Source organism: Ailuropoda melanoleuca, chromosome 9, assembly GCF_002007445.2.
Source record: "Ailuropoda melanoleuca isolate Jingjing chromosome 9, ASM200744v2, whole genome shotgun sequence".
Lineage (NCBI taxonomy): Eukaryota > Metazoa > Chordata > Mammalia > Carnivora > Ursidae > Ailuropoda > Ailuropoda melanoleuca.
Window position 1 is genome coordinate 1197227 of NC_048226.1, and position 27848 is coordinate 1225074.

A 27848-nucleotide genomic window follows, 5' to 3' on the forward strand; every position below is an offset into this window, starting at 1 on the left:
AGCACAAAAAGAGAAAACCATTATAGCACTGAGAACAGGAGAACAGACACTTGGCTAATTTCTGTGAGACAGAACGGAGATGGGACAGTATTTCCAGACAAACAGCAGCAGACCCAACACTCAGAGGACGTGACTGTGGGGCAGGCAGAACCCATCCCTCCCAAAGTGACTGCAAAAAGACAAAGGAGATCCCCAGGAGCTGTCACACCTTGATTCATAAATATGTACCCACAATAGTTTCAGCAAACATTTTAGAAAGCCAAAACACAAAAGAGAAGGACTAAGGGGGGTGGGGGTGATCCAGTGGGAAACCAAGATAATTCAGAGAAAGGGGAATTTTTAATTCTAATTAGTTCTCTCAGACAAATTCAAGACAGTTGCATCTATAAAATAACAACAGACTGCTATGGAAAGAAAGCAATCAGAAAACTGAGAAATAATACTTGAAAATTAAAATAAAGAATACCAAAATTTAAAAGTTCAGGAGAAAGCCTTAAAGTAGGAGAAAAAGACAAAGAAATGGGGAAAGTAAAAAAAAAAATCTTACAAGATGGAGAAAGTCAATATAGGATTTTCACTATTTGATTCATCGGAATTGCAGAAAGGCACAAAGGAAAAGAAGTAATCAAAGATATAACAACAAAGATGCCAGTCTTTGTGCTGAGCAGAACAAGGAAAAATATTTTTAAACTTGAAATTCAAACTATCAGTCAAATATGAGGGTAAAGACATTTTCTAACATATAAAGTCTTAAAAGGTTACCCCCATAGATATTTCTAAAGAGAAAAAAATTACTTGAGAATATACTCTAGTAAGATGGAAAGAAAGAAGTCCAACCAAGAAGACACTGGGTTGGAGTAGCAGCCCTAACTCGGAAGCAGGGTGGGAGGAAGCCCAGGCTGTGCACTGGGCTAGAGCAGAGGGAGCAGGGCGCTGGAGTGCTCTCAGGAAGAAAAGGAATTTATTTAAACACAAAATGAAAAAGAATCTACTGGTAAGATAAAGGCATATTCTTGTTTGGCCAAAAAGGAAAATAAAGGCGATCTGAAACTCCTTGAAAAAAAAACAGAGCTAAATTTGAAATGTAGACTCCAAATAGGGACAGACTAAAACACGTCATGATTTAGAGCAATTTCAGAGCATAACAAAAGAGAGTTCTTCGTAATGGCATTTGAAACATTCTCCGCCTAGCCACACAAATCTCGCAACACAGAATTATATGTCCTTTGCTTATACTCATACAACTTGGTTCTACCTGTATAACCAAAATATTGTAGATACTATTTACTTAAATTCCAAATTTGGAAATCAGTCACAGAAAATGCTCGGTAGACTCATTCTAATTATAAAACAGAATACAAATATTGTAAAACTTGACAATTTATGAGAATATGGGGGTCGGAAACTGGTGGACAGAAGACAGAGTATAGGGCACTAATTTCCTTATTTACTCAGGGAGTCAAAATATGGCATAAAGTTGAATTTCTTCACCGTACATTGTTTTTCTGATAAATTCTAAATAATAGAAAAAGGTGCTGTGTCATTACAAATAAATGTGCCTTTTAAAAAACGTTATTGAGAAAAAGGCATCACTTGGCACTTTTATTGAACGTGCACTATGGCATAACACTGTTCTAATCACAGCACATGGATGTTTCCAGCCATGATCCATTGGTTGGTCATGAAATCAGTGGCAGGTTACAATCAGCATTTTTAAATAAAACAGCATATAGTGAAGTTCACTGTTTTTAGTAAGAATTGTGTTGGGGCGCCTGGGTGGCACAGCGGTTAAGCGTCTGCCTTCGGCTCAGGGCGTGATCCTGGCGTTATGGGATCGAGCCCCACATCAGGCTCCTCCGCTATGAGCCTGCTTCTTCCTCTCCCACTCCCCCTGCTTGTGTTCCCTCTCTCGCTGGCTGTCTCTATCTCTGTCAAATAAAAAAAAAAAATCTAAAAAAAAAAAAAAAAAGAAATTTTGAAACACTGGGCTGTGAAACATTTCTTCTGTGTATTTGTAGGGGGTAAAACGTACTGAGTACTGAAGGTCATGGGTCTGCTTTTCAACTTTGCCGTCCCCTCTGATGCCTGCTCTGACTTGTCACCCTGCTCTGCCACTGGTCTGCATCTGTACAGCCACTATTCCCACCTGGAATTTATGAACTCTATTCTTCTACAGACGGACAAACTGAACGCATCTTTATTTCCCCAGCCATTCCAAAATCTGCTCCAGCTCCTGTGTGCCTCCGGCCTAGTGACTGTGAAACCCCCAGCTCTGAACTACGAAATCAGAGGGCTCTCCTCCTTTCCAGTAGTCTCTGAGCCAGGGTCCGCTGAATCTCAACTGCTCAGATTCCCATTTCCCAAAATGCTGCCAATATGCTTTTCCTAAAGGATAGATCGAAAATATGTAGAGGGGCGCCTGACTGGCTCAGTCAGTGAAGCATGCCACTCTTGATCTGGGGGTTGTGAATTCAAGCCTCACCTTGAGTGTAGAGATTACTTAAAATCTATTTAAAAAAAAAAGTGAAGCTGTGAACTCATCCCTTTATGCACCTGTTTAAACCCTCACAACAGGCCTACAAGGATGACATTACCCCTTTAATGGATAAGGAGTCAGACACTCGGACAGATTAGGAGACCCGGCCCGACCATACACGACTAAAATGCAGTGGAGCCAGATTAGATGCAGCTCTGTGTAGTTCCAAAGGCCGCCGTCACTCGTGTTCTTCCTCCTCTTGCCAGAGTATTCCTGCACGTGCTCGCCCACGCCATCTTCCCTTCACCTGACAAAATCCATCCTCGACTACAAAGTACATCTCAAACATCTTCCTATGGAGGTTTCTACAGCTTTGGTGGCCATCATGCATCCGACGGAACTGCAGTTCTCTACTCAGCACAGGCTCTCCTCTAGAGCAAGGACCAGGTGTTTTTCATCCCTGCCACCCCGCACGCGGCCAGTGTGGACCACAGGGCGTGCTCCCCAGGCGTGAGATAACGCGCTAAGACCTGAGCACGTGCGAGCGACGCCAGGCTCTTCCGCCTGTCTGCACGACCCGTGCACCGCGCAGTGCCTCTCACTGAGCTCCGATAACTTGCACACCAGCCCTGCCCAGCTGCGTGGAAGGAGAGGGGGAGGTGGGCTTGCTTGGCCGCGGTAGCCTATGGGGAGCTTGCCCTTGGGAAATGGGTGGATGACAGAGCAGGAAGGGGGAGGGAAGGATTCTGGCTGCACAGCTTACTGCAGGGACCTCAAGGAACTCGGCGCCGCTCTGCAGACAGGGCTCGGGCGCCCCTCGGATCCCGCGCAGGGGCGCAGACCCGTCGGGCTGCTCAGAGCGTCCCACCCTCCCGGGCGGCGCGCGAGGGGGCAGGAGCGCTTCTCCGCTCGCGTCCCTGAGGTAACTGGACTCTCGCTGCGCGTCCACGCTCCCGGGGACTCGCGGGACCCCTCGGGGATCAGTGCCCGCCGCCCAGCCCGCCAGAGCTTCCTGTTCCCACCCTGCTCTCACCTCGGCTGGCTGTCATCCACCTCCACCCTCGCCCTCCTGAGCCGAGACCCCCTCGCCTCGCGCTCCCCCGACAGAAGGACGTGCGCGCCCCCGGAGGCCGCCCGTGGAGAAGCGTGCGCGCGCCCGGAGGAGTCCTCCCGGCTCCTGTGAGGGGACGTGCGCGCGCCCGGGAACGACGTGCGCGCGCCGGGGGGGCTGCGCCTGCGCAAGTCGCCAACCCAGAGTCGCCTGGCCGTTCCGCGAGCGTGGCGGTCCGCTGAGGTGGCGATCCTCGCGGTCTCGCACCTTCTGGGCCAAGAGGCGGGACTGGCGCAGCCGCTCCTCGGCGCTCATCGCTCGCAGACGCTGTTTCAGCTCGGCCCGCAGGCTCCGCTTGGCGCTGCTCACGGCCACCGCCGACGCCATCTTTCGGGCGCCGCTCTGTTCGTCCCCGCTTCCGGGTCGTGGGCGCCCCGCCCCCAGCACGCCTCCCGACTGGGACCGGGTTCCCCGCGGCCAGGGGGAGGGTCCAAGGTCGGCGGGTTCCGGGGGAAGGGTCCGGCGGAGGGGGTAGGGTTCGGGCCCGGTGAGGACCGGGAGGACGGTCCGAGGTCGGCGGGGGACCCCAGGAGGGGCGGCCCCCGGGAGGGGGGGAGGGTCGGTGGAGGGGGGCTGTTGTCCAGGCTCCGGGCTCGGTGCGGCCCCGGGGAGGGGGCTTCTCCGCCCCCCCGGGCAGGGAGCGAGTAACCACCTGGCCCTGGCTTCCCGGCCCGCCTGTGGCCCGGCCTGAGCTCGGGGAGGGGGCACCGTCGGGGCCGCAGCGCTGGCCTAGGTTTCTGTGAGTGAGCTTTGCCCCGTGAGGAGCTGCGTGGAGCCTGGCAGGATCACAGGGGCGGGCCGACGAGAGGTACACGGGATACACAGACCGACTGGTTAAAGGGAAAATGAATCGGGGGGGGGGGCAAAACCGCTTTCCTCTCTTTTTCTTTTCCAGTGGGTGGGAGGGAGCCGGTTTATTACTGAGGGACCGGACAGACGGTTGATGGCGGCAGGTGCATTTTGTGTTCACCTCTGGAGAATTCAGGACTCAGAGTAAATGGCCCTGTTTTATGACAGGTTCAGGGTCCAGCAGTGTTTTCACTCTGCAATGCTTGGAACTTCCGCCTCCTATGAATGCTCTGTTCCTTCTGGAATGAACAATGAGGACATGGAGACACCAAGTTTTCTTTGTCTCGCAGGGCATTTACCTGGATTGGGAGGAAAGAAGGCCATAATTCAAGGAAATAACTCAGTATGAAGAAAGGCTCTTAAATTCTAGATTTACCCCTCAGACGTTGACACCAGTGACCCGATGAAAAGGTGAGAGGGTTCATTTATTTTACAGATAAAGAGATTGAACTGTAAAATAATTAGAAGTTGAGAAAATTTAGTAAGTTTTATGTTAATCAATTTTACTGAAGTTCCTATGGGAAAACAAGCATTAAGGAATAGCCAGGAAAACACTGAAAATGAAAGACCCCCTGGGGAACTGGCCCTTTTAAATCTTGAAACATACTATAAAACCATTATAATGGTAATAGTATGGCTCCGCCGCACAGAACAGTGGAATAGAACAGCACAGAAATAGACCTGAAGCCATATGGAAATTTAGTATATGACAAATGTGATATCTCAAATGACTGGGGCCGGCATCATTTTTTTAATAAATGGTCCTAGGAGAACTGGACAGCCATTTTTTACAAGATAAAATTATGTCCGTATTTCACACTATACATAAGAAAAAACTCCAAATGGATTAAGGCTCTAGTGTAAAACCTGAGATTGTAGCAGTGGTAGAAGAGAGGGCAGTTCCGGGAGAGGTGGTAAGAGAAAAGACGATCTATTTGACTACATACACGTTTTTTGTAATTTTGCATAGCATAAAAAGCCATACACAAAATTAAAAGACAGCTGACAAACAAGAGGAGATACTTGCAACATAAACCACAAAGGGTTAATTTCTTTTAAAAAGGAACTCTTTAAAAGTTAGGTTACAGGGCAGTTGGGCAAGAAAAATAGGAACAGGCAACCAGACTGGAAAGAAAGAATTAAAACAATCTCTGCAGAGGACATGATCTTATATACAGGAAATCCTGAGGAATCTGTAAAAAAAAAAAACAAAAAAAAACCAAAACGATTAGAACTAATTAACTGGAGCTCAGCAAAATTGCAGGATGTGAGACCAGTCTTCCAGCCTGGCACTATTCATACTAGACATATTTCTGGTTCTACAGCAGCTCTTGGCCTTTGGATTCAAATTGGGACCGTGGCTCTGGAGATTTTGCTGACCTCCATCATCACATGAGCCAGTTCTTCATCATAAGTCTTGTTATCAGTAGATACCTCCTATTGGTTCCATCAAGCTCCATACACAGCTGACCCTCAAACAACGTGGGGATTAGTGGCACTGACCCCCACACAGTCAACTCTCCAAAAATTTAACTAATAGCCTACCATTGATGAAAGCTTTACAGAAAACGTACAGTTGATGAACACCTAGATTGTTTGTGTTATAGACTGTATTCTTACAATAAAGTAAGCTAGAGAAAAGAATGTTATTAAAGTCGTAAGAGAAAATACATTTACAGTACTGGACTATATTTCTGAAAAAAAGTCTATGTGTAAGTGGACCCATGCAGTTCATGTCTGTGTTGTTTAATGGCCAACTATATAGTTATATATACAACAGGAGATCATATAAACAGGAGATTTATATGTACATCTCATAATGTATATGTTATTGAGTATATATAATAATAGATGTATATGACAAGATGTAAGGTGTACATAACAAAACTGTATATATAGATTTCCTACTGATTCACTTTCTCTAGACAACCCTGACTAATACAGATTTTTAAAATAATGCAAAAAGTCTCAAATTTAAAAAACAAGTTCATTTGCAATAGCATAAAAAAAATACTTAGAAATAAATTTAACAAGTGTTAGAGTTCTGAAAACTACATGGCGTTGTAGAAAGGAAGAAGACCTGTATAAGTTAAAGGACATCCCATGTTCATGGATTGGAAGACTTAATATTAAGATAGGACTACTCCCTAAATTGATCTATAGAGTCAGTGCAATACCTATCAAATTTGTTTTTTTTTTTTTTGCAAAAATCCACAAACTGGTCCTAAAATTTTCATGGAAATGCAAGAGTAACCAAAACAGTCTTGGAAAAAAAAGGAACAAAGATGGAAAACTCACACTAATGAACTTGAAAAGTTACTACAAAGCTTCAGTAATCAAGACAGTATGGTCCTGGTATAAGGATAGAAGGATAGTGAAATGGCGTAGCATTGAGAGCCCAGAAATAAGCCTTCACATTCGTAGTCAGTTGATTTTCCTGAAGAGCGCCAAGATGATTCTATAGGAAAAGAATAGTGTTTTCCAACAAACAGTGATGGGATATGGAAAACAAGGAAGTTGGACCCTTACCTAACACCATATTCAAAATTTTACTCAAAATTGGTCAAAGGCCTAAATGTAAGTGCTGAAACAAAACTCTTAGAAGAAAACATAGGCATAAATGTTTATCACCTTGGATTAGGCAGTGATTCCTTAGTTATAACACCAAACACACAAGCAACAAAAGGAGAGTACATTGGACTTCATCAGGATGAAACACGTCAGTACGTTAAAAGACACCATCATAGATCTGATAAGGGAATTGAGCCCAGAATGTATAAAGAACTCTTACAACTCAACAATAAAAGATAATCTAATTTAAAAACGGGCCAAGACTTAAATATAGACCGGCCTCCACATAAGATACACAAATGGCCAATAAGCACATGAAAAGATTTCAGCATCATTAGTCATTAGAGAAATGCAAACCAAAACCACGAAGAGATACCGCTCACACACACTAATGCGGCTGTAGTCAGAAACATGGAAGGTGAGCATTGGCAAGGATATGAAGAAACAAACCCTCCTACTCATGGGAATATGAGACACTACAGCACGGGTGGGCCCAGTGACAGAGGCCACACATGAAAGCCCATGTATTGTATGGTCCCATTTATATGAAATACCCAGAACAGCAAATCCATAGAGACAGCAAGTAGATGAGTGGTTGCCTGGGGCTGGGAAGGAGGGGAGTGGAGTACAAGGTTTCTGTTTGGGGTGATGAAAATGTTCTAAAATTAGATTGCGGTGATAGTTGCAAAACACTGTGAATGTACTAAAAACTGCTGAATTGTACATTTTAAAAGGGCGAATTTAATGTCTATTACATCTCCATAAAATAAACAACAGTATAAAAGAAAATCTACATGTATCTGCTCATCTCTGGGGGAAAAAAACCCCAAATATAATAAACATAAACCGGAAACAAACTTTGGGTCCCCGTAGGGAATAGGTGAGGACGGTGGGCAAGTGGGAAGGGAATAGCCATGTGATAAGGGGAGAGTGATGTTTCTTCGACGACACTGGTCTGGGTAGCTCTGCCCTCAGAACCATGCCAGTCTGCATATACATGTGGGCACGTACATACAGCCAGGGTGTGGAAGGAAACCAAAACAATGCAAGAAGGGACAAATCGGGACGTGCTGTACGTGGTTGACAGTTACCACGAATGGTAGAGAAGAGAAGAACCAACTTAAGTAACTTCGGAAAACAGCATTTGACTGTCTACTGTAAGACAAGACTAAAACAGCTTTGCACTAATATGGCACTGCAGTTAAGACATTTGTTTTTTATAGGGTTATAAATTAGTAACTGTGAAACTACTTTATCTGTGTTCTAGAATTGAGCAAATAAGTAAATAAATTGTAGATAATGAGAGTCCCAGTTTCTCCCTGTCAGGAAAAACAAGTTACAAATAAGGAAGGACTAAAGGTTGGAATGAACCCTGTTGTGTTGCCTTGGAATTGGAAGTGTTGATATAAATTTGTGATTTTAAATATATATACAAATGGATAGCTAGAGAAATAGAGATGTGTGTTGGATACATAAACTTAATGTTTCCTAGTTCTGTTCGTGAGAGGACCTAGAAGCAATAACCCTCCATAGCAGTGAAATCTAGCGTCCAGATCTTGGTTTCCAGATGTCATTCTTCAACAAAAAAATAGGGCTTCCAGAGTTGAGGCAGGAGCAAGATGGGCCTGGAATATCTCGTGGTGCCACAAGGTAAGGAAGTGATCCCAACAGAAGGGAGCGTGTCAGAAGGGGGAGCCGGGACCAAAATGGAGTCTGAGCAACAAAATAATAATTTTACTCTATAACCCATGAAATGAAGTAAATATCCATAGTCCACAGTGATTGATAAATGAATAATGATAAATAACAAGTAGACAAAACGCCTTATCCTATAATTCTAGTTAATAAATATAGAAGGAATGATGGAAATCAAGATTCACCGTAGGCAAACATTGCACTTACAGTCATTGCAGGCAAGAACCGTTGGTGGGGGCTAAAAGCAGCGGGCAAAAGAATAAGAAACAACATTTTTGTGGTCTCAGAGTATCTCTCCACAAGATACTTACTTAGTAGATGTTAACATGTGATAAGACACGTGCCCCCTAATATGGTGCACTGAAAACGACACAAATTCGTTTATGTGGTATTCCTTGCTGCCAGAAAAAAATCAGGAAAATCTTGAAAACCTAGATCATGAAAAAACATCAAACCCAAATTGAGAGACATTTGTAAACACCTGACTAGCACTCTTCAGAAGTCTCAAGGTCATGAAAGACCAAGAAACTTAGGGATTGGAGACGAAGGAGACAGGACAGGACAGTTAAGTACAGCCGGCTGTCCCTGATGGGCTTCGGGACCATAGAAAGGGTGTTAACGGGAAGACTGGTGGGATTCAGGTAAGGCTTGTACATGAGGTGATGGTGTGATGATTGACGTTAGTTTCTTTCTTTGGATATCTGTACTATGATCATGTGAGATGTTTTTGGAAGTTAGATGAAGGGTATATGGGAAGTATATTTTTGCAACTTTTTCTGTAAGATTAAAATAGTTCAAAAGAAGAGATTTTAAAAAACTGTTAAGTAAATAAACTTGGTGGAAGCATGGAGTGGGAGAGATCATCCTGTGAAAACTCTAGAAGTTTCAGTTGACCCAAGTGTAAGTCAGTACACAGTTACTAACCGCCTGTTACATCAGGCTAACTGATCGGCCAGCTCGAACTCTCCTACAACCTGGTCTCAGCACTGCCCAACTTAGCTTCCTTAGGAAGAAAACATTCTCATCCTCTCACTGTCTCTTAAAAATCCTTTTGGTAAAAACCTGTCATCAGAGGACACCTCTCCTCTCAACTACCTGCGAGGCCCTGTCACTTTCCACTCCCTAGCACAGTGCGTTGTGCTTCCATAGCCCCCTGGGCTTGGCTGATTGCAGAGCTGTCCTAATGTGCTCATAGGAACATTTTATTCACCAGAATTCTTCTAGGAAAGCACCATGTATATGACTTTTTTTTTTCTTAAGAGGAAATGTTTTGATGAGGCACTTGGGTGATAGACTAAAAGTTAGAATAAAAAGATGGCCCCCAACCTATTGTACATAAGATGGTCAGAGGAGCTTCTGTTGCTTCCGAAAGGGAAGGGGGGAGTCAAATAGAAAGACCGGGGCGGAGCCATCATAGTCAGTGCCCCTGCACTTGAGGGAAGAGAAAGGGAGAAAAGTCCCTGGAAGCCACAGCCAGGAAGAGGACCTCTGGAAGCTGTCCAGCAGGGACTTCCTCAGTTGTGTGCTGTTGGGTGGTTGATGTAAACCCCCTACCTGTCTCCCCGACAGAATATCCCGTGGTCCTTATTGCAGGGCTGTGTGAGTCAATTCTTGGCGTCAACATAGGACTGCTTAGTATGGGTGAGAGGAGAGTGGCCATGTGAACTAGAGGAACACCAATAATGATGGCTAGCATTTATCGAGGTTGCTTTGCCACGTACTATGCTAAGTTCTTGACACAGAAACTATGACATCAGTATTACTGTGATGTTTTCATGGAACAGGAAATAGGTTTGGACATCGTACGTGTCTTGCCCAAGCTTACTACATGGAAAACTGCTACATGAAAGAAATCAGGATCTCCGACATCAGTGCTAAACTGCCTCGTCTTGTGTCCCAGCAGTGTTCTGTCCACCTGCTCTTGTCCCCCCAGTAGGCTGTCAGCCTGGGACCATGTGTAACCGTGGCTGGTATCCTCGGTGCTCTGCACTGGACCCGGGATGGCGTGGCTGCTGGGTGGATATTGGTTATGTCAGCGAGTAAAGGCTGGGTCAGGAGCAAACTCGGTGGGAAAGCAATTGGTTGAATCTAGTAAAATGTCAAGCCCTGGTGAAAGTCCAGGTTGAGAGAAAAGACCCCTTGTATTCTTCCCTGGTCAAACAATAGCTGGAGTACTGACCCACACTGAGGAGTGACGTGATAAACTAGGGCATATTCAGAAAAGGGTGGCTCTTTGACCTCTAAGCGGTAGGTAGCCATTCAAGAAATTTAAAAAGAAAACTCATAATGTCACCAAGGAAACCCACCGATTCGCGTCCATGACGCCGCACTGCTTGCACACCTTCCATTCAACAAACTGTGGAAATTTGCAAGCGGGTGGGGACGGGCAGGTTCGAAGACAGAATAGTAGCAATGACTAGAGTTTCCATCATCCAAAGTGAAACACACACTGAGTTCATTTACACGTACGCACACCAAAATGCAATCCATTTACCAATACCTGCTACTTTGAGCATGGTCTGTGACCCGATGACATCAGTGCCACCTGGGACCTTGTCAGGCAGGTAGGGTCTCAGGCCCTCCCCAGAATCTCTATTTTTATCTTAACAGATCCCCAAGAGATTTGTATCCATATTAAACTTCAGGAAACACTACCACAGATTGGTGTATAAGCCAAGTGTCAGTTTGCAGGAAGAAATAGAACTATCATGCCAGCTCTTAATGCAGTCAGCCTGCACAGATCATTCCCTCCGTCTAGACAGATCAGGAGATGTCTGAGGACCCGCCCCTGTCACAAGGAAGTGGCCTCGCAGCTGCAATTCTGAGGTTGAGTAAGCACTAACCAGGCGACAGGGTGGGTGAGAACGGAGATGGGGAGGTGAGAGAGTTTTCTAAGAAGAAACAACTATGCGCAAAGGCCCTAAAGGGAACAACAACGTCACATTCCAGAGGAATTGAAAGATGGCTGGAAAGGCTCATCAGAGGGAAGCAGGAGAAAAGGCTGAGGGGCTGGGTCTGGACCACATGGGGTGGTTTTGATTTGTCTCTTTGTGTTTTAATAAACTTCTAAAGACCGAATTTACATAAAGGTTGGAAAGGAAATACAGAGTTCCCGTGTGTTCCCCTGACCCCGTGTTAGCACCGGGCATTACCACGGTACATGTGTCCAAGGTAGGAAGCCAGCGTCCATACACTGCTGTTAATTAAACCCCAGACTTCATTTGGATTTCTCTAGTTTTCCCACTAACGCCTGTGTTCTGTCCCAGGTCCCATCCGGACGTCCCATCGTCTTTAGTTTGCTCGTCTTGACTGTGGATTTCTCAGAATTTCCTTGTCCTTTGATGACCTTGACGTTTTGAGGAGTACTGGTCAGGTATTTTGTAGAATGTCCCTCGATTTGTGATTGATGTTTTCACGGGGTTATGGGTTTGGGGAAGAAGACCGTAGAGATTAAATGCCCTTTTCATCACACGATACCCAAAGGTACATGCTGTCCGTGTACGTTACCTGGGATCACCAGGCTAAGGTGGTATTGGCCAGGCTTCTCCACTGTAGCTTTGTGTCCTTGCTACGCTCTCTTCTGTGGAAGCAAGTCACTAAGTCCAGTCCACACTCAAGTGGGGGGGAAAAATGACACAGAGTCTGGTGGAAGAATTTGAGTTCCTAAGAGTGATGAAAAGCCACTGAATGAGTTTAAGCAAAGGGGTGATGTTGGGTTTACTTTTCAGATGAGGCTGCTGGCTGTACTGAATGTACCAGAGGGCTCAGCGATGCATGAGGGCACACATCCCCTCCAGCAGTGGCCTGGGTGGAAGTAACGGTAGCTTGGATTCGTGTAGGAGTTAAGGAGCCAGGAGGAAAGACGTGGATGGAGGAAGAGAGATTTAAGAAGTAAAGTTGCCAGGATTTAGTTAATTTTTGGTTGAAGAACAAGAATAAAGGACAGGAAGGTTCAAGGATGACTCCCAGAAACCTAGTTCATGGTTTGAGCAGCTGGTTGAATATCAACAAGGTTGAAGGCCAAAGGACAGGGTAAACAGGCGAGCAGAGCTGTCTGAGGACTCCCAGTGGAGGCAGCCCAGTGGTCAGACGCCTCTCCTGAACTCTGGAGGCATTGTTTTCCTGGCGTCCATGGCTACTCTGGATGGCTCTGTATGCTGGGTAGAACCCTGTAATAAGAAAAGAGCCTTGTCTAGTTCAGTAATGCGTCAACTGTCTTGGGGAAGAGTCCTCGTTTAGTCCAAATCTTTGAGAACACGGTAACAGTTCTGCAGGTACAGGCTGCATCTAGGTCAAAGATTGTACTTCCGGAAGCACACACGTACCTGCCGCAGTAGGGGTGCTGCTGCTTAGATCTCTGAATCCCCAGACAACTCTGTGGGCGTGGGGTCATCGCCATCTGTGTCCCCCCAAGTCTGCTACCTTCGGAAGCCATACTGCATCCCAGGCAGAAATCAGGAGACTGGGAGGGACACAGAGTGCGCCTGGCACAGCAGGGATGAGCTCAGGTTGTTCACAGGGCGGGTGGGCTGTGGAAAGCCTCGTTGTAGGAATAACAATAAGAATCCTCATAAGAATGCTGTAAGAATTCCGGTTTCACTTGGAGTGAGGCGCAAAGCACTGGAGAGTTTAGAGTAGAGGTGCCGGGCAGTATCTTACGTTTGTTTCCGGGAGTGTAGCTGACCCACACCGTTAGGTTCCTTTCAGGTGCGCAGTATAGTGGTTCACCTTCTCTCTACGTTACGCTGTGCTCCTCGTGGGTGCGATCCCCGTGTGTCACCACACAACACTGTCACGCTGCCACTGACCGTATTCTCTACACTGCACCTTTCATCCCCGTGACGTCCTCATTCAAGTTCTCACCTTTTAAGGGATCCCTCTAGCTGCGTNGTGCGATCCCCGTGTGTCACCACACAACACTGTCACGCTGCCACTGACCGTATTCTGTACACTGCACCTTTCATCCCCGTGACGTCCTCATTCAAGTTCTCACCTTTTAAGGGATCCCTCTAGCTGCGTGTTGGGAAGACGCTGTGGAGGGGCAGGAGACCAGTTGGGGGGTTGCTGCGCAGTCCAGGCAAGAGACTGTACGTGGTGTGGGTCAGGGTGGTGGTAATGAGGGTGATTACGAATTGCTGACTACTGGGTAGATTTTGGTGATGGAAGCAAGTAGTACTTCCTGATGGATTGCATTTGGGGTCTGGGAGAGAAGGAGTCAGGGAGTCTAAAGGATTTGCCTGAGCAGATGGAGAGGTGGAGTGCCATTAACCAAGATGGCGAAGGATGCAGGGGTTACAGATTGGGGAGTGAGGACAGGTATTCAGATTTCACATGATGGAGTTTGATAACGCTTGTTAAATATCCAGGTAGAAATGTTAGATCAGCAGTTGAACATCTGAGTCTGCAGTTTGGGGAAGAGGTCTGGGCTGCAGGCCACACTGGTGGCCCCATAAAGCCAGCTCACTGATAAGCTACCTGAAGTCTGAGTGTAGGTGTGGGAGAGAGGGAAGCTGAGGACCAGCCAGGGGTGCCTCAGTATTCAGGGGTGGGCATTTGGCTGAGGGAGACAAAATCATTGAAGGAAGTGGGAAGAGCGACCAGTGACACGGGAGAACCAAGAGACCCGTGTCCCCGAAGTTCACTAACAATGTAGAGAGTTACCCGCTGTGCCCGATGTCATCCTGCCAGGAAATCTGAGGACTGGGAATCCATCCTTGACCTTCCTAAGGGGGTGAGAGTCTGATTGATACTAGGGTCCAAGAGGCAATGAGAGGAGAGAGTTTGGAGAGCAAGTATGACTCTATTTTGAGGAATTTTTCTATGAATGAGAGCAGAAAAACAGGGTAGTCACTGAGAGGTTGTGTGTTTGGTTTTGTTTGGTTTTACATTAAGGGAGGCCGAAGCGATGTTCCCGCAGAGGCAGGAAGGAGGGAGGTCTACTCTACGAGTGTGGGGCTTGGCCTCCCAACACATGGGTCCGCAGTCCTAACAGGCGGGGAGGAAAACGCACCAGTCCGGGTGCAGCGTGCGCAGCTGGAGCTGGCGGGCAGGGCACGTGGGAGCGCTCAGGCCGCTCCCGCTCCGGCGGCAGTCAGTGGAACGAGATCGCGTCAAAGTACCTGTATCTAGATGCAAGTATCCGTAGCAAATCTTCCTATATAGACATTCTTCAGTTGCTCAGATAGCAGAGTTACCAGCCTTGAGCTCTAGAACAGTTTCAGAAAACACTGGTCACGGGTTTGGTTCTCCCGGTTCGCCAGTTAGCTTTACTCCGTTAAGGCAACAAATCATAGCGCTAGGCTCCGTCTGCTGTCTTGAAAATGCTGCCTTCATTCCTAAGGCAGATGACTCAGAGAGAACCCGCCAACACCATGGCCACATGATTTACCATGTCATCCTGGTGCTGTGTCCCTAATAGCATCTGCCAGCAGAAACAGCCGCACGGAGTCAGCTCGTGCTCCGTGGAGTTACACAGAGCAGCCTTTCCCCGTCAGCAGCTTTGCACCCTCTGCAGAAAGCTTCCAGAGCCAAGATAGCGATGACCAGTTGAAGTTAGGGCAGTTCCACAGGGAGGAGACGCTTAGAGGGTGACGGGGACAGACGCGGGTGACCGGGACCCCCGGCTGGCTCTTGAGGCCCCTCCGGGGGGAGCCGGCTCTGCCCCGCTGGCCTTCATGCACAGGTCCAGCGCGTGTGGGATGGGGAAGTGGGCATCCGGGCAGCGCCGCAGGACCAGGAGGAAGTGGGGCGGGAGGAGGAGGCGTAGGGCGGTCAGGGCCGCGTGGCTTCAGGGCCAGCGTGACCCACCCACCCAGCCCCATGAACTGGGCCGAGTTGCTTCCTGCTTGTAAGCCTGTTTCTGAGATGGGGTAATAGCTACTTCAGGGGACCAAATGAGATTCAAGGCCAGGACTTCTCTGGAAACTCTAGCGCGTGGAGAACAACCAGCAAACCACCCTCACTCTGCCGTGGTCAGCAGACCTGACGCTCAGCCTCGCCCGGCCTCATGGGCGACACCTTCCCAAGCCGACTCACGTCCATTCTTCAGTTTCTTAAGCAAGGGTTTATTGAGCTCTTACCTGGCTCTGAACCAGACCCTGAGATAGAAAGGTGAGCACACACAGCCAAGGTTCCTGCCCCCCAGGGGCTTCCTGCCTGTTGGGAAACAGATACACTGATCTACAAATCACACCGATAGAAAACTCTCATTGATAGTGGTGTTTGGGGAGACTGTAATAGGAGAACGTAGTCCCGTCAGGCAAGGCAGCCCTAAAGCAGTGACCTCTGAGTTGAGATCTGGAGGGCGAGTAAGCCTGAGCAGGGGACGAGGTAGAGAAGTGTCCTAAGCAGGGGACAATAGCTGTGGAAGTCTACGGGGGAAGGTGCTGGAAACAGGCCAGCGAGGCTTCGTTGGGGGTGGGGTGGGGGGTTGGTCGTAGCTGAAAGGCAGGGAGGGCCACCTGTGCAGAGGGCCTGGCAGAGCGTCCACAGGCTTAAGTGTGCAAGCGCAGTGTCCTTGTCCCTGCCCAGGGCCGTGAATGACAGTGCTTCATGATTTTATTTGAGCAGTCATAGCATTCCACTGTATTTTTTTTAAGTTTTATTTGTTTTAGAAAGAGTGAGAGTGAGAGTGAGCGCGGGGGATTAGGGACCGAGGGAGAGGGACAGACTCGGTGCTGAGCGCAGAGCCTGACGGGGACCATGACCCAAGCCAAAACCAAGAGGTGGACGCTTCACCAGCTGAGACACCCAGGCACCCCGACAGCGTTCCACTTTCCATTAGTATTTGGGGTGATGTTATTTCTCTCCTGTTATACTTTTCCTTAGTGTGCCTTGTTTATAGTGAGTGTCTATCTTTTTTTTTTTTTTTTTTTTTNTGCAAAAAGAGCTTTTTAAAAATCAACTACATTGAGATGTGGTTTATAATAAAACGCGCCTGTTTTACGTGAGCGCCTCTGTGAATTCTGACAAACGTGTGCCACCACAATGAAGGTGTGCAACACTCTCATCACCCCCAGAAGACCTTTCCTGGTCGGTCCCCCAGCCCCAGCCCCAGGCAGCCCCTCATCTGCTTTCCCCGCCGGCCGTTAGATTTGTCTTCTCTGGTTCCGTGGGGACGACTCAGCACACGATGTCCTCGTCCGTGACCAGCTCCTTTCACTCAGCGTGTGTTTGACATTTCTCCATCCAGTTGCGCAAGCCAGCACCCCGTGCTCGATTATTGCTGAGTAATAGTCTGTCCTGTGGATGTGCTACAATTTGTGGAAGATTTGGGTTGTTTCCGGGTCTTCCTGCCATTATGAATGAAGCTGCTGTGAATAGTGTGCACATGTTTGATTTCTGTTGAGCGGACACCTAGGAGGGGAACCGCTGGGCCCTAGGGTCAGTGCACGTTTAACTTTAGAAGAAACTGTCACACTGTTTTCCAAAGACATACAGTTGTACACCGTGTCAGTCATCCGTGAGCGCGTTCCCGTGGCTCCACGCCTCCCCCAGAGCCTGGTGCTGTCCGACCTTTCCATGGGAGCCATTCAGGAGGCCGTGCGTGCATCTCATACTGGTTCTGATGTGCGTGTCCCTGTCACCAGTGGTGTCTAGCACCCTTTCCATATGTATTTGGCCCATCTGCTTTCCTGGGTTGTATGTTCCAGTCTTTTGCCCATTTTTAAGTTTGGTTGACGGCTATGTTGTTACTGAAATACAAGTATTAATATATTCACGATGCAAGTCCTTTGTCAGATATTAGTGTGGCATGTGTTACCTTCCATTCTATGCCTTGCCATTTTGAGTTTAACAACTTTATTGGCATACAGTTCTAAATTGCAGTTATTACTCTGTTGTTAAGATCATCGTGGCATAAGAGCCAGGGTTTGGGGGCGCCTGGGTGGCTTAGTCGGTGAAGCCGACTCAAGCCCTGGGATTGAGCCCCGTGTCAGGCTCCACGCCCAGCATAGAGCCTGCTTGAGATTCTCTCTCCCCCTCTGCCCCTACACCCCCAACTCATGCTCTCTAGTGCTCTCTTTTAAAAAAATCCATGGTTTGTGGTTTCTTGTGCAAATATATTCCAGGTAGCAGTACCCATACATGCACTTCCCGTCCATTCATGACTCAGCACTTCGTTCTGATTCATGGGAACATGAAGGTAGGACTTCCCCCTTCGAGCAGGGGGCCGGGAGCACGAGGTGAAACAACAGGCTAGAGATGCTCCCTGTTCAGACAGACGCAAGCCCCAGGTGGCCCAGGTAGTTGGCTCTCAGATGTGATTTGATAAATCAGCCAAAGTTACTTCTGCAAAAAAATGTTTCCCTACCGACTTGCTCCAGTGTCCTCATCCACATTGTTAAGAATCGGTGGGACGATTAACTACAGAGAACACACTGATGGTCACCATTGGAGAGGTCGGGGGATGATGGGGATTAGGGAGTGCACTTGTCATGATGAAATAAAACACAATAAAATACAGAAACCCTTCAGTTCTCAGGCTCTCGGTAGTCTGCAGCGGCCACGGGGAGCTCTAGACTGGGGCTGGGAGTGTGCGCGTGAAATCTCCGGGCAGGTTGTGCAGTAGACCTCTAGTTTAGGAAGAGTGATTTCTTTTTCTTTTTTCTTTTTTTTTTTTTTAAAGATTTTCTTTATTTATTTAACGCAGATAGAGACAGCCAGCGAGAGAGGGAACACAAGCAGGGGGAGTGGGAGAGGAAGAAGCAGGCTCATAGCGGAGGAGCCTGATGTGGGGCTCGATCCCATAACGCCGGGATCACGCCCTGAGCCGAAGGCAGACGTTTAACCGCTGTGCCACCCAGGCACCCCAGGAAGAGTGATTTCTGAAGGGATTTCTTCAGATCAGCTAATCACAGGGGAAATGAAGCATGAACCACTGAAACCCCTGGGAGAAGGCACAGAGCCTGAGAGCAAGGGGCTCCGGTTTCTTTATTAGCTCAGCTACTCCCTAAGAAAGGTAATGCAAGCCCGGAGGGGACAGAGATTGTGTCCCCGGAGGACGAGGAAGCGTGAGAAAGTCTAGAACAAAGTGTGGAGCTCCTGTCCTGCAGTCAAATTTACAGACCTAAAGTTGGAAGTCAGGGTGTAAAAAAGACATAATTTTCTAATTTATGAACTTTTAAAAAAATTTCTTATTTGGTGAGGGGAAGTGTAGAGGGAAAGGGAGGGAGAATCCTCAAGCAGACTCCACACTGAGCACACGGACCCTGACTCAGGGCTTGATCTCAGGACCCCCAGATCATGACCTGAGCCAAAACCAAGAGTTTTCCCGGCCCTCATCCTCTCCATTCAATACCCGTCCCTCCTTGAGCTTCGCCATCTTGCTCGACTCCCAGGCACGACACAAATTACATACTGAAGCAAATATACAATGTATTCATTGAAACGAGAACAAAATTTCCATAACATTGAAACATCACGTTACATCACCAAAGTTGTTTGTTTAGAAGTAGACGTGAGTGTTGACAACAGGTTTGCAAGAGTCAAGGAAACTAGGCCCGTTTCACAATCAGGAGTGTCCCTGTTGGCCGGTCAGCAGTATTGCTTCAGGAGAGAGAACATTTCACAGATCTTCCCCGTAACTTCCAGAAAAGTCAGCCAGCCAGACTTGGGTTCGAACTTCTTTACAAAGCCGTCTTCCTGTTGGAGAATAAATTTCACAGTTTAAAAATCCGTGGAGACAGTTTAGTGGGATGAAAAGCAAAGAAACTCCCACTTCACTAAAGCAGACACACAGTTGGTCTTGTCTGTGCCCGCACTGGTCCCCCCCCACCCCGGTCCATCGGCGCCATCGTTCAGGGGCAGTGCCGTCCACCAGAAACACAGTGCGAGCTACAGACAGAAGTTCAAGTTTTTAGTAGCCACATTTTTTTAAAGTAAGAGGAAATACGTAAAATTAATTTAAAGAATATATTTATCTAAAATATTATTTCAATATATAATCAATATGAAAATTATCGAGCTATTTTACATCCTTTGTACCAAATCTTTACAATACACTGTGTTTTACACTTACAGCCCATCTGAAATCAGACTAGCCACATGTCAAGTGTTCAACGACTGCACACTGGACAGCACAGCTCTAGAGGAAAGAAAGTCTCATTTCTTCTCTTTTTCAATTGTCTGGCATTGAACTATGCGTTGGTGTTTGTAAACGGAATGAGGGCTGACGATAAAGCCGGACGCAGCCGTGCCTCTGAGCCTCTGAAGAGGTGGGGGTTTCTATTATGATTCATTCTCCTTCTGATCATAGTTATAAAACAATAGAGTGTGAATGGTACACTGTAATTTTTGACGATAATTATAGAGCATCCTGACTGCCGCGTATCTCTGATATCACCCAGCCTAATGCCCTCTCTTATTTTGACAAACAAGGAAACTGAGGCCCCGGAGAAAGTGAGTTGCCTGAGGTTACCTAACTTCTTAGCGCCTGGGCCTGGAAGGGAATGCAAAAATCGTTCTTTTCATCCATGGGCTTCCAAACAACCACCCAAAGGATTAGAAAATTGTTGGAATAAGATTTTTAAGTGTTCACCTAGTACACATTTGGTCTGCCTCAGAGTCCAGATTCTGGGCTGACAAGTGCCTTCAAGCAGTTGCTGGGGCAGGTGACTACATTGGAAAGCGCACGAAGTTCATCTCTTGGGTAGCCGGAAGCTGGTAGCTGGTCCGTGCCCACTGGCATCTGCCTGAGTGTGGCCAGAGAACAGACTGACATGGTCAGGGGCACTTTCCAGGCAAAGGGTTGCCCAAGAAAGCCGGCTTCTGCCCACATACGTGCAAGTGGAGTCATGCTCTGAGACACGATGTCCTGGCCTAACTGGGGAAACATTCTCCTTCCTCCTCTCTCTGGACTTACACACGCACACAGCTCTTGCTCTCGGTACGCGGGCCCCTCACTGTTTCCCTTCCCAGGATTTCTTGAAGCCCATGGTAACAGGGCTTCTGTCAGGCGGCTTCTGTTATCACGACCGTGATCACTCTCTGTTACGACTGGGCAGTTAACATCTCACATACATTCCGCTTCTCCACTAAAGACAGCCAACAAAGGGAAAAACCGACAAATACAGCTCTAGGAAGATTAGAGGGTTTTTTAACTATAAAAAGCTAAAGTTAAAAGGAGAGAATTCACAGTAGCTAAAACATGGAAGCAACCCAAACGTCCATCAGCTGATGAACGGATTACCTAGACGTGTCCATTCTTCCAGTGGAATGCTAGACAGCCTAAAAAGGGAAGCCGCTCTGACCACCGCTGTGCTGCGGACGGGCCTCGAGCACTGATGCTCAGTGAAGGAAGCCCGTTGCCGCAAGGCAGATACTGCATAATCCCATTTACATGAAGGACTCAGAGCAGTCAGAATCGGAAAGACAAAGTGAGACGGTGGTTGCCACGATCTGGGGCGCAGGGATGGGGAGCAAGTGTTCGGGGTGCAGAGTCCCGCGGACGGATGCTGGTGATGGCTCACAACAGCAGGACTAGTGAACACCACTGACACGCGCACTTACACATGGTTAAGCTGGTAATGTTGATGTTATGTGTATTTTAACGGAATAAAAAAAGAAAAGAGCTGACTAGGAGAATATGTATGTTTATCATGAAAGAGTTCATTCGGATGTAAGAGAATCCTCATCAAGCCCTTAAGAGTTGAACAAGCAAAGGCTATTGAAAAGGGAAATATAAATCACAAGCAAACGTATGGGGAAAATGCAACATTACTAGCAATTAAAGAAATTCACATTTTAATACAGTCTTACTGCTTTTTAGACCTATTACATTGACCTTATACTCAGAAAGCCTAAAGCATAAAATAATATCCTGCCTCAAAAATTCAAAGAAAACCAGACCCTCAGAATCATTTAGATCTAGGAAAATACCATGGTGTTATTCCCACGCTTCTCTAGTGATCATTCACCCAGTTATTCATTCGACAAATATTTATTGAGCATCGGCTACGTGCCAGGCACTGTTTTAAGCACTGGAAACAGACTGGTGAACTGAACATGCAGGAGCCTGGGCCTCACTAGGCTTGTGACCAAGACATGCAGTCCTGAAGCAGGGCATGGGGCCGAGCGCTAGGGGTGCTGCAGAGACAGGGCAGCTGAGGGGACTCCCCCGGGGAGGGCCACAGGGGGCATGCATGCCGCTGGGGGGCAGCTGAGGGAGACCCCCCCCAGGCTGGGCCGTGGTGGGGGGGCATGCACACCGCTGAGGGGAGGTTGGTCCAGGCAGCAGCAAGAGCCAGTGCAAAGGCCCTGGGGGTGGGGGTGGGGAGTGTGCTCAGTTATCCAGGGAGGCTGGAGCCAAGAGCGCAGGAGGGACTCCTAGGAAATGTGATCCGATGGGGTTTGAGTACAGCAGTCAGGACTTTGTATTCTGTGCTTGCTCCAGGGGGAAGGGCTGCCAGGGAGGGTTCCGACCCGCCCAGGACATGGCGGCACGATCTGGCTACCGGGTAGGGAGCAGGCCAGGGCAGCACGAGGATGAGTGCAGGGACACGGGACAGGCTACGGCCCCGTCAAGAAGGAGACGGGGCCTAGGAGCGCCGGGGGTGCGGTTTCAAAGCTGCTGCCAGTGGGACTCACCGATGAACCTGACGTAGGGTGTTGGGCAATGGAGTCGAGGGTGATGCCCAAGGTCAGAGAGTGTTCCGGAAGGACTCGCGAGGACGCTCGAGTTCTGTCTCACCTCACTTCATGAAATGATCTTACATCTCAAAGTTAACATTCAAGAGAAGCACCGGAAGAATCTGGCCCCCAAATCTAATCCAAGGGTGTGAGGGACTCCTGGAGATTGTCACGACGAGCTCTTTGTGCCATCGGGACACAGAGTCACTCACGGACGCATCTCTGTGCGTCCTTTCATGTAGACCACAGAGCAAGAGGGTCATAAAACAGCAGCAGCAGGCACACGAGAATGACTTGTCTTCACTCTTCCTTGGAAAGTACCAGCTTTCAAAGGGGCTTTCTGTGCGCATGATTTTCAGAATTACGTGTCTAAACCTCTTGAAACTCCCCGCGTACGCTTCACAGTTGTATGGTATCTGGCACCGTACAAGGCGCTCTCACGGAACGTCTTCAGCCTTCTAACTCCCCTCGGGGGTAGCTGTTCTTGGCTTCCTTACATGTTACGTATGTAAGGTAGTTCCACATGTCTCATGTCGTTCTGTGAGGTTCCTGCCCTGACTCAGGGTCACAGCTCTGGTGCCGAGCAACAGCAGGACTCAGCTCTCAGCTCCCATGTTAGTCCATCCAGTCGTTCCGTCAGCCCGTATTTGTGGGGTGCCTTCTGTGCCGTAGGCCCTCTGCCGAGCAGGGGAGGGACCGTGGGGCGCTGAGCAGACGCGACGCGTCCTGTTCCCGTGTCGCGCTGAGGGCTGAGTGGCCTTTCCACTCCGCCAGCACAGATGCAGGACAGCACTGGGGGAGAGGGCGTGCACAGCCGGGCTCTGCGGGACAGGGAGCCGGGGGGGGCGGCCAGCGGTTCCTCTGGGGCACGTCCTCACGGCTGTTAAGGACCACCCTCTGCTCAGGAACGCNAGAGGGCGTGCACAGCCGGGCTCTGCGGGACAGGGAGCCGGGGGGGCGGCCAGCGGTTCCTCTGGGGCACGTCCTCACGGCTGTTAAGGACCACCCTCTGCTCAGGAACGCTGGAGCCAGCTGAAGAGATGGCAGCAGCTCTCCTCTCAGACCTGCCGGGGGCCCTCCGCTTGCAGCCCTTCACACTGGCAGAGGGCGGGAGGAGGGACTGTGCACGTGGCAGAGGAAGAGAGAGAGTGAGAAGCCCCCGATGAAAGAAGACGAGAAGGGAGAGAGGAAGGGAGGGAGGGGAGAAGGGGAAAGAAAGTCACGCTGGTAAGCATGAGAAGGAACATGCGGTGAGTGGACTGGTCGCACTACTGATACACTGGTCTTCCTTCTTCCCTCGGGGGCTCTGGTTTCCCTGGGGACTACTGTCTAATTGTAGGGCGTATAGCTTAGGAAGACAAGTGTNCAAGTGTGGTTAACCAGGGACGTCCGCAGTACAACCACTACCAATAACTGTAATCCTAAACTTGATACGTACTTGCGGAAGCCGTTCTAGGAGCTTCGCGTACTGATTTCATCCAGACAGCNAAGTGTGGTTAACCAGGGACGTCTGCAGTACAACCACTACCAATAACCGTAATCCTAAACTTGATACGTACTTGCGGAAGCCGTTCTAGGAGCTTCGCGTACTGATTTCATCCAGACAGCAGCCCTAGCCATAGATGGCACTATTGCCCCATTTTACAGACGAGGAACCGAGGCTCGGAGAAGTTTGCAAACTTGTTCACCTCCCAGGGGCACGAGGTGCTGGCACCTGGAATCCAGCCCAGGTCCGTCTCCTTCACAGCCACTGCTCGTAACGTCTCTGCTGCCTCGAACAGCGCCTTCTTGACCCAAAAGTTCTCATGCTTGAAACTGCATTAAATTACAGATATTCCCTGGTCGCATGCCAGTTATGCTCTTCTCGCCTTGCATTACAGCCATTCATTTCTAACTGGGAGCCACTGACAACCAATCCGGGTGGCAGCAGACAGGACAACGGACCTGTGCTTCCAGATCTGTCATTTTTGAGCGATTTTCACCGATCTGTAAATTTAGACTCTACGAGAGCAGGCATGTGACTGTGCCATTTGCCCCGAGGTGAACCCTTCCTGTGTTAAGTGCATTTGCTCGAGCAGAAGCGTCAGCATCTCTGGGAGGAAGGGCTCACGTGGCAGTGCTAGTGCGTGCTGACTCAGACTCGCACAGCCACCCCTTCACCGACCACGGAAATGCCACGTCTGAGACCTAAGCTCTTCAGGTGTAAAAGCCAGGTGCTCCCAGGCCTGCTAAACTGAAGGACCCCGTGAAGGCTGAGTGCGCGTGTGGGCACACGTGTGAATCTGTGTGTCACTCACACCTGGGCCACCCCCGGAAGATGAGTCCACGTCTGGAAATTCTCAGAGACAATCCCACACTCCCCACTGAAGACGAGTTCCATGAGCTCACAGACTGTGTCGTTGAGAAGTTGAGTTTTTAAGGAGCAGTTACCACTGTGAGTGTGACAAGCACCATGTGAGGCAGCGGGGCACAGTCCGCCTGACGGGGGGCTGCGTGGCTCTGCAGGCTAGCACGCAGGCCCCTGCACACAACAAGCGTGGCCTTCAGTGGAAACCTCCACCCGTGGCCAGCAGACCTTCCCACAGCTGACCGGAGGGGAGCTGGGCCCACCACCCCCAGGCTTCGTCCAGCTCCACATCCATGCGACTCAGGGAGAACAGACGCCCCATCACGACACGGGAAGGGGACGATGGGGGGACCACACCTAAAACATGACCCCATCAAGTGTTAGAACATTTATAATAACCAGGGGCGCCCGGCTGGCTCAGACAGACAGAGGAGCCGTGCGGACTCTTGACCTTGGGGTTGTGAGTTTGAGTCCCAAGTTGGGTATGGAATTTACTAAAAAATAAAATCTTTAAAAAATAAATACAAAATAAAAATAAAACATTTATAATAATGGAAGGCAGCTATAGTTTTAAAAGACAGTTAACATCCCAGAGGATATCTGCCACATATATAAAAATATATTTTATATATAAAAATAATATATATGTGTATTTTTTCATATATAAAAATATGGGAAAATAAAAACATATAAGAAAGAATTGCTACAAATCTATGAGAAAAACACAAAAAGTAGGAAAATGGGCAAAGACTATAAATAGGCAATTCCCCGAGTCAGAATGGTGTGGGGTCAGTAAAGGTGTGGACAGGTGCTCAACCTCACTGGCAACTGAGGAAGAAGGAACTAAAACAAGAGAAGCTGGAGAGATTCTCCCAACCCTGTGCAGTGGGGAAATGAGGACAGGTCGGCGGGTGTGGGGACAACGTCGCAGAGCCTCTCTGGAAGGCGAGGACCTGGTACGTTGAGAAATGGACCCAGCAATTCCATCTCCCACAGTGGGGCATGAACGGACATGCTCGGGGAAGTGCTGTTTGTGGTGGCAAAGTGGAAATAACCCAGAGCTCCATTAGCCAGAGCCGGCCAGACCCTTGAGAGCATCTACGGACAACAGTGTATGTGTAGGATTCTTTTTTTTTCCATAGGACTCTTTGAAATATTATGTTTTCCTTTTTTTAAGAGAGGGAAAGAGAGAGAGAGAAACAGGTGGGGGGAGGGGCCGAGGGAGAGGGAATGCTAAGCAGGCTCCACGGCTCCATGCTCATTCCTGAGCCCGACACAGGGCTCCATCCCACGACCCTGAGATCGTGATCTGAGCCGAAATCAAAAGTCAGACACTTAACTGACTGAGCCACCCAGGCGCCCCCAAAAACACTGTATATTTTCTATTTCCTATGGATATATTCAATAGGCAAGATTTGCACGTAACATGATAACAGTCTTAGTTCCTCTCTAGGGAGAGAAGAGGGCTAGGCTTGGGGGTGGGAGGGAGAGGATCCATGGAGACATGAGCACTTCGAAAAAGTCAGTGTTAAGCGTGTTGGGTCTAAAGACAAGCAGGACCGCCCGGCTGTGAAAAGCCCCTTCTCAGTGACTTCCGACACAGCCCTCTCCACCTCCCACTTCGGGCTTTTTGAGGCTTTAATAATAAAGTGAATTGTTGTTTGGAAATTCCCCAATAAAGCTTCTTGCTGGTGGTACAGCACATTACTTTTTTATCAACAGGCTTTAACAGCTAGAATTTGCTGTATTAGAAAACCAAAAAAAAAATCAGTTTGTCAACAACGAACTTGCAAAGATGTACCTGAGTTTTGCAACATAGTAACAACCCAAATACAACAGCATCTCACACCAAGTCTTTGTTTGCTAAACCTACGTCCTCATGACAGCCTGGCCAGAGCCCATCCCCACCGGCTCCGCTGCTGACGCGCGGGCAGTGCACTGGGGAGGTGCCGCGTGGCTCCCCGAATCTCAGCCCCGTCGTTTACCCTGTTAGGAATAAAAACGGCAAGCACATGTATCTTCCAACTACAGAGCTCTGATTCCCTGGAAATGAGCCAGAAATGTCTTCTTGTTTTAAAAATGAGAAACCTTAGGGGCGCCTGGGTGGCACAGCGGTTGGGCGTCTGCCTTCGACTCAGGGCGTGATCCTGGCGTTATGGGATCGAGCCCCACATCAGGCTCCTCCGCTATGAGCCTGCTTCTTCCTCTCCCACTCCCCCTGCGTGTGTTCCCTCTCGCTGGCTGTCTCTATCTCTGTCGAATAAATAAATAAAATCTTTAAAAAATAAAATAAAATAAAATAAAAATGAGAAACCTTAAAAATAAGCCAGCCAAAGAAAATAGAGGGTTTTTAACAACTAGCAAGAAACTGTCCATCTCTACGTCAAAGGTCAGAGCAGTGAGGAAGGTTCCCATCGTACGTACCCAGCCTCCGTTCTGCCTTATCCACTCTCTCATGTTTGTCGTGATGAACTCCGCCACGAAGTAAGAAATCCTAGAAGCGTCCACATCTGGGGAAATTCGCTCCCGGAGGAGTTTCTTGGTGAGAATCCCTTCAAACGCAAATATGGTCACAATCCTTCCCCAGTTAATGATGCCGTCTTCAAATTCCTTTTCCATGACCTGATTGAATATGGTTCTGGCGGAGTCGACGGACACCACATCAAAACTGTCCAGGCATGGTTTCAAGTTCTTTTCCACCTCCCCCTGCACGGAGGAGGCCACGTCCCGCAGCACCTGGGACGCCCTGCTGGGGGCCGAGCCCGGCTGCGGGATCTGCAGGACGTGCTTCACGTAGTCCTGGGCCAGCGTCAGGGTGTACCCGAACTCGCAGTCTGTCATCTTCCACCCGCCCCGCTGGCCAGCCGGCCGTCTGCTCCGCCGCCAGCAGCCGAGGCCAAATAGGCGAGTGCCTGCGGGGCTGGGACCGTGACTCATGGGAGGCGTGGAGGCCGGTGGAATTTCTGTGTGCATCACTGGACCGGTCCTTCCTCCTCGTCACTCTCGGGCGTGGGCTGTGTGTGAAAGAGAAAGTTGAAAACGTGGAAGAGGAAAATGGTTCAACGAGAGGCCACTTCCTCAAACTGTCAGTGATTAACTCGGGGACTTCGGGGCTGAAGGCAGGACATAGAGAAACCGGAACCAGCCCCCCTCCCGCGGCGGGGAGAGGGCGG

The 27848-nt window shown here is 48.6% G+C and overlaps 2 protein-coding genes and 1 long non-coding RNA gene across 4 annotated transcripts in view; 1 reads left to right on the forward strand and 2 right to left on the reverse strand.

Annotated features, from left to right (window-relative positions):
• LOC117795017 (5-formyltetrahydrofolate cyclo-ligase-like) overlaps positions 1 to 3972 on the reverse strand; it is a 41015-nt gene extending 37043 nt beyond the window's left edge. Inside the window, 1 exon segment of the mRNA XM_034667785.1 lies at positions 3795 to 3972. Within this exon segment, the coding sequence (XP_034523676.1) occupies positions 3795 to 3914 (120 nt within the window). The 5' untranslated portion in view covers positions 3915 to 3972.
• Positions 3973 to 4143: 171 nt separating this feature from the next.
• On the forward strand, positions 4144 to 21275 carry LOC105234694. Of its 2 annotated transcripts, XR_004627631.1 has the most exons (4): positions 4144 to 4395; positions 4727 to 4847; positions 11969 to 12075; positions 19722 to 21275. It is a non-coding gene; the product is annotated as an uncharacterized LOC105234694 (long non-coding RNA). The 2 variants fall into 2 exon arrangements; XR_002141506.2 differs by lacking the exons at positions 11969 to 12075; positions 19722 to 21275 and adding an exon at positions 5762 to 7796.
• BCL2A1 (BCL2 related protein A1) lies at positions 19057 to 27688 on the reverse strand. Its single transcript, XM_002919086.4, has 2 exons — positions 27100 to 27688; positions 19057 to 19343 (listed from the first exon to the last, which is right to left on the reverse strand). The coding sequence occupies exons 1-2, from the start codon at positions 27646 to 27648 to the stop codon at positions 19236 to 19238; spliced, it is 657 nt and encodes a 218-aa protein (XP_002919132.2). The 5' UTR covers positions 27649 to 27688; the 3' UTR covers positions 19057 to 19235.
• Positions 27689 to 27848: the final 160 nt, after the last annotated feature.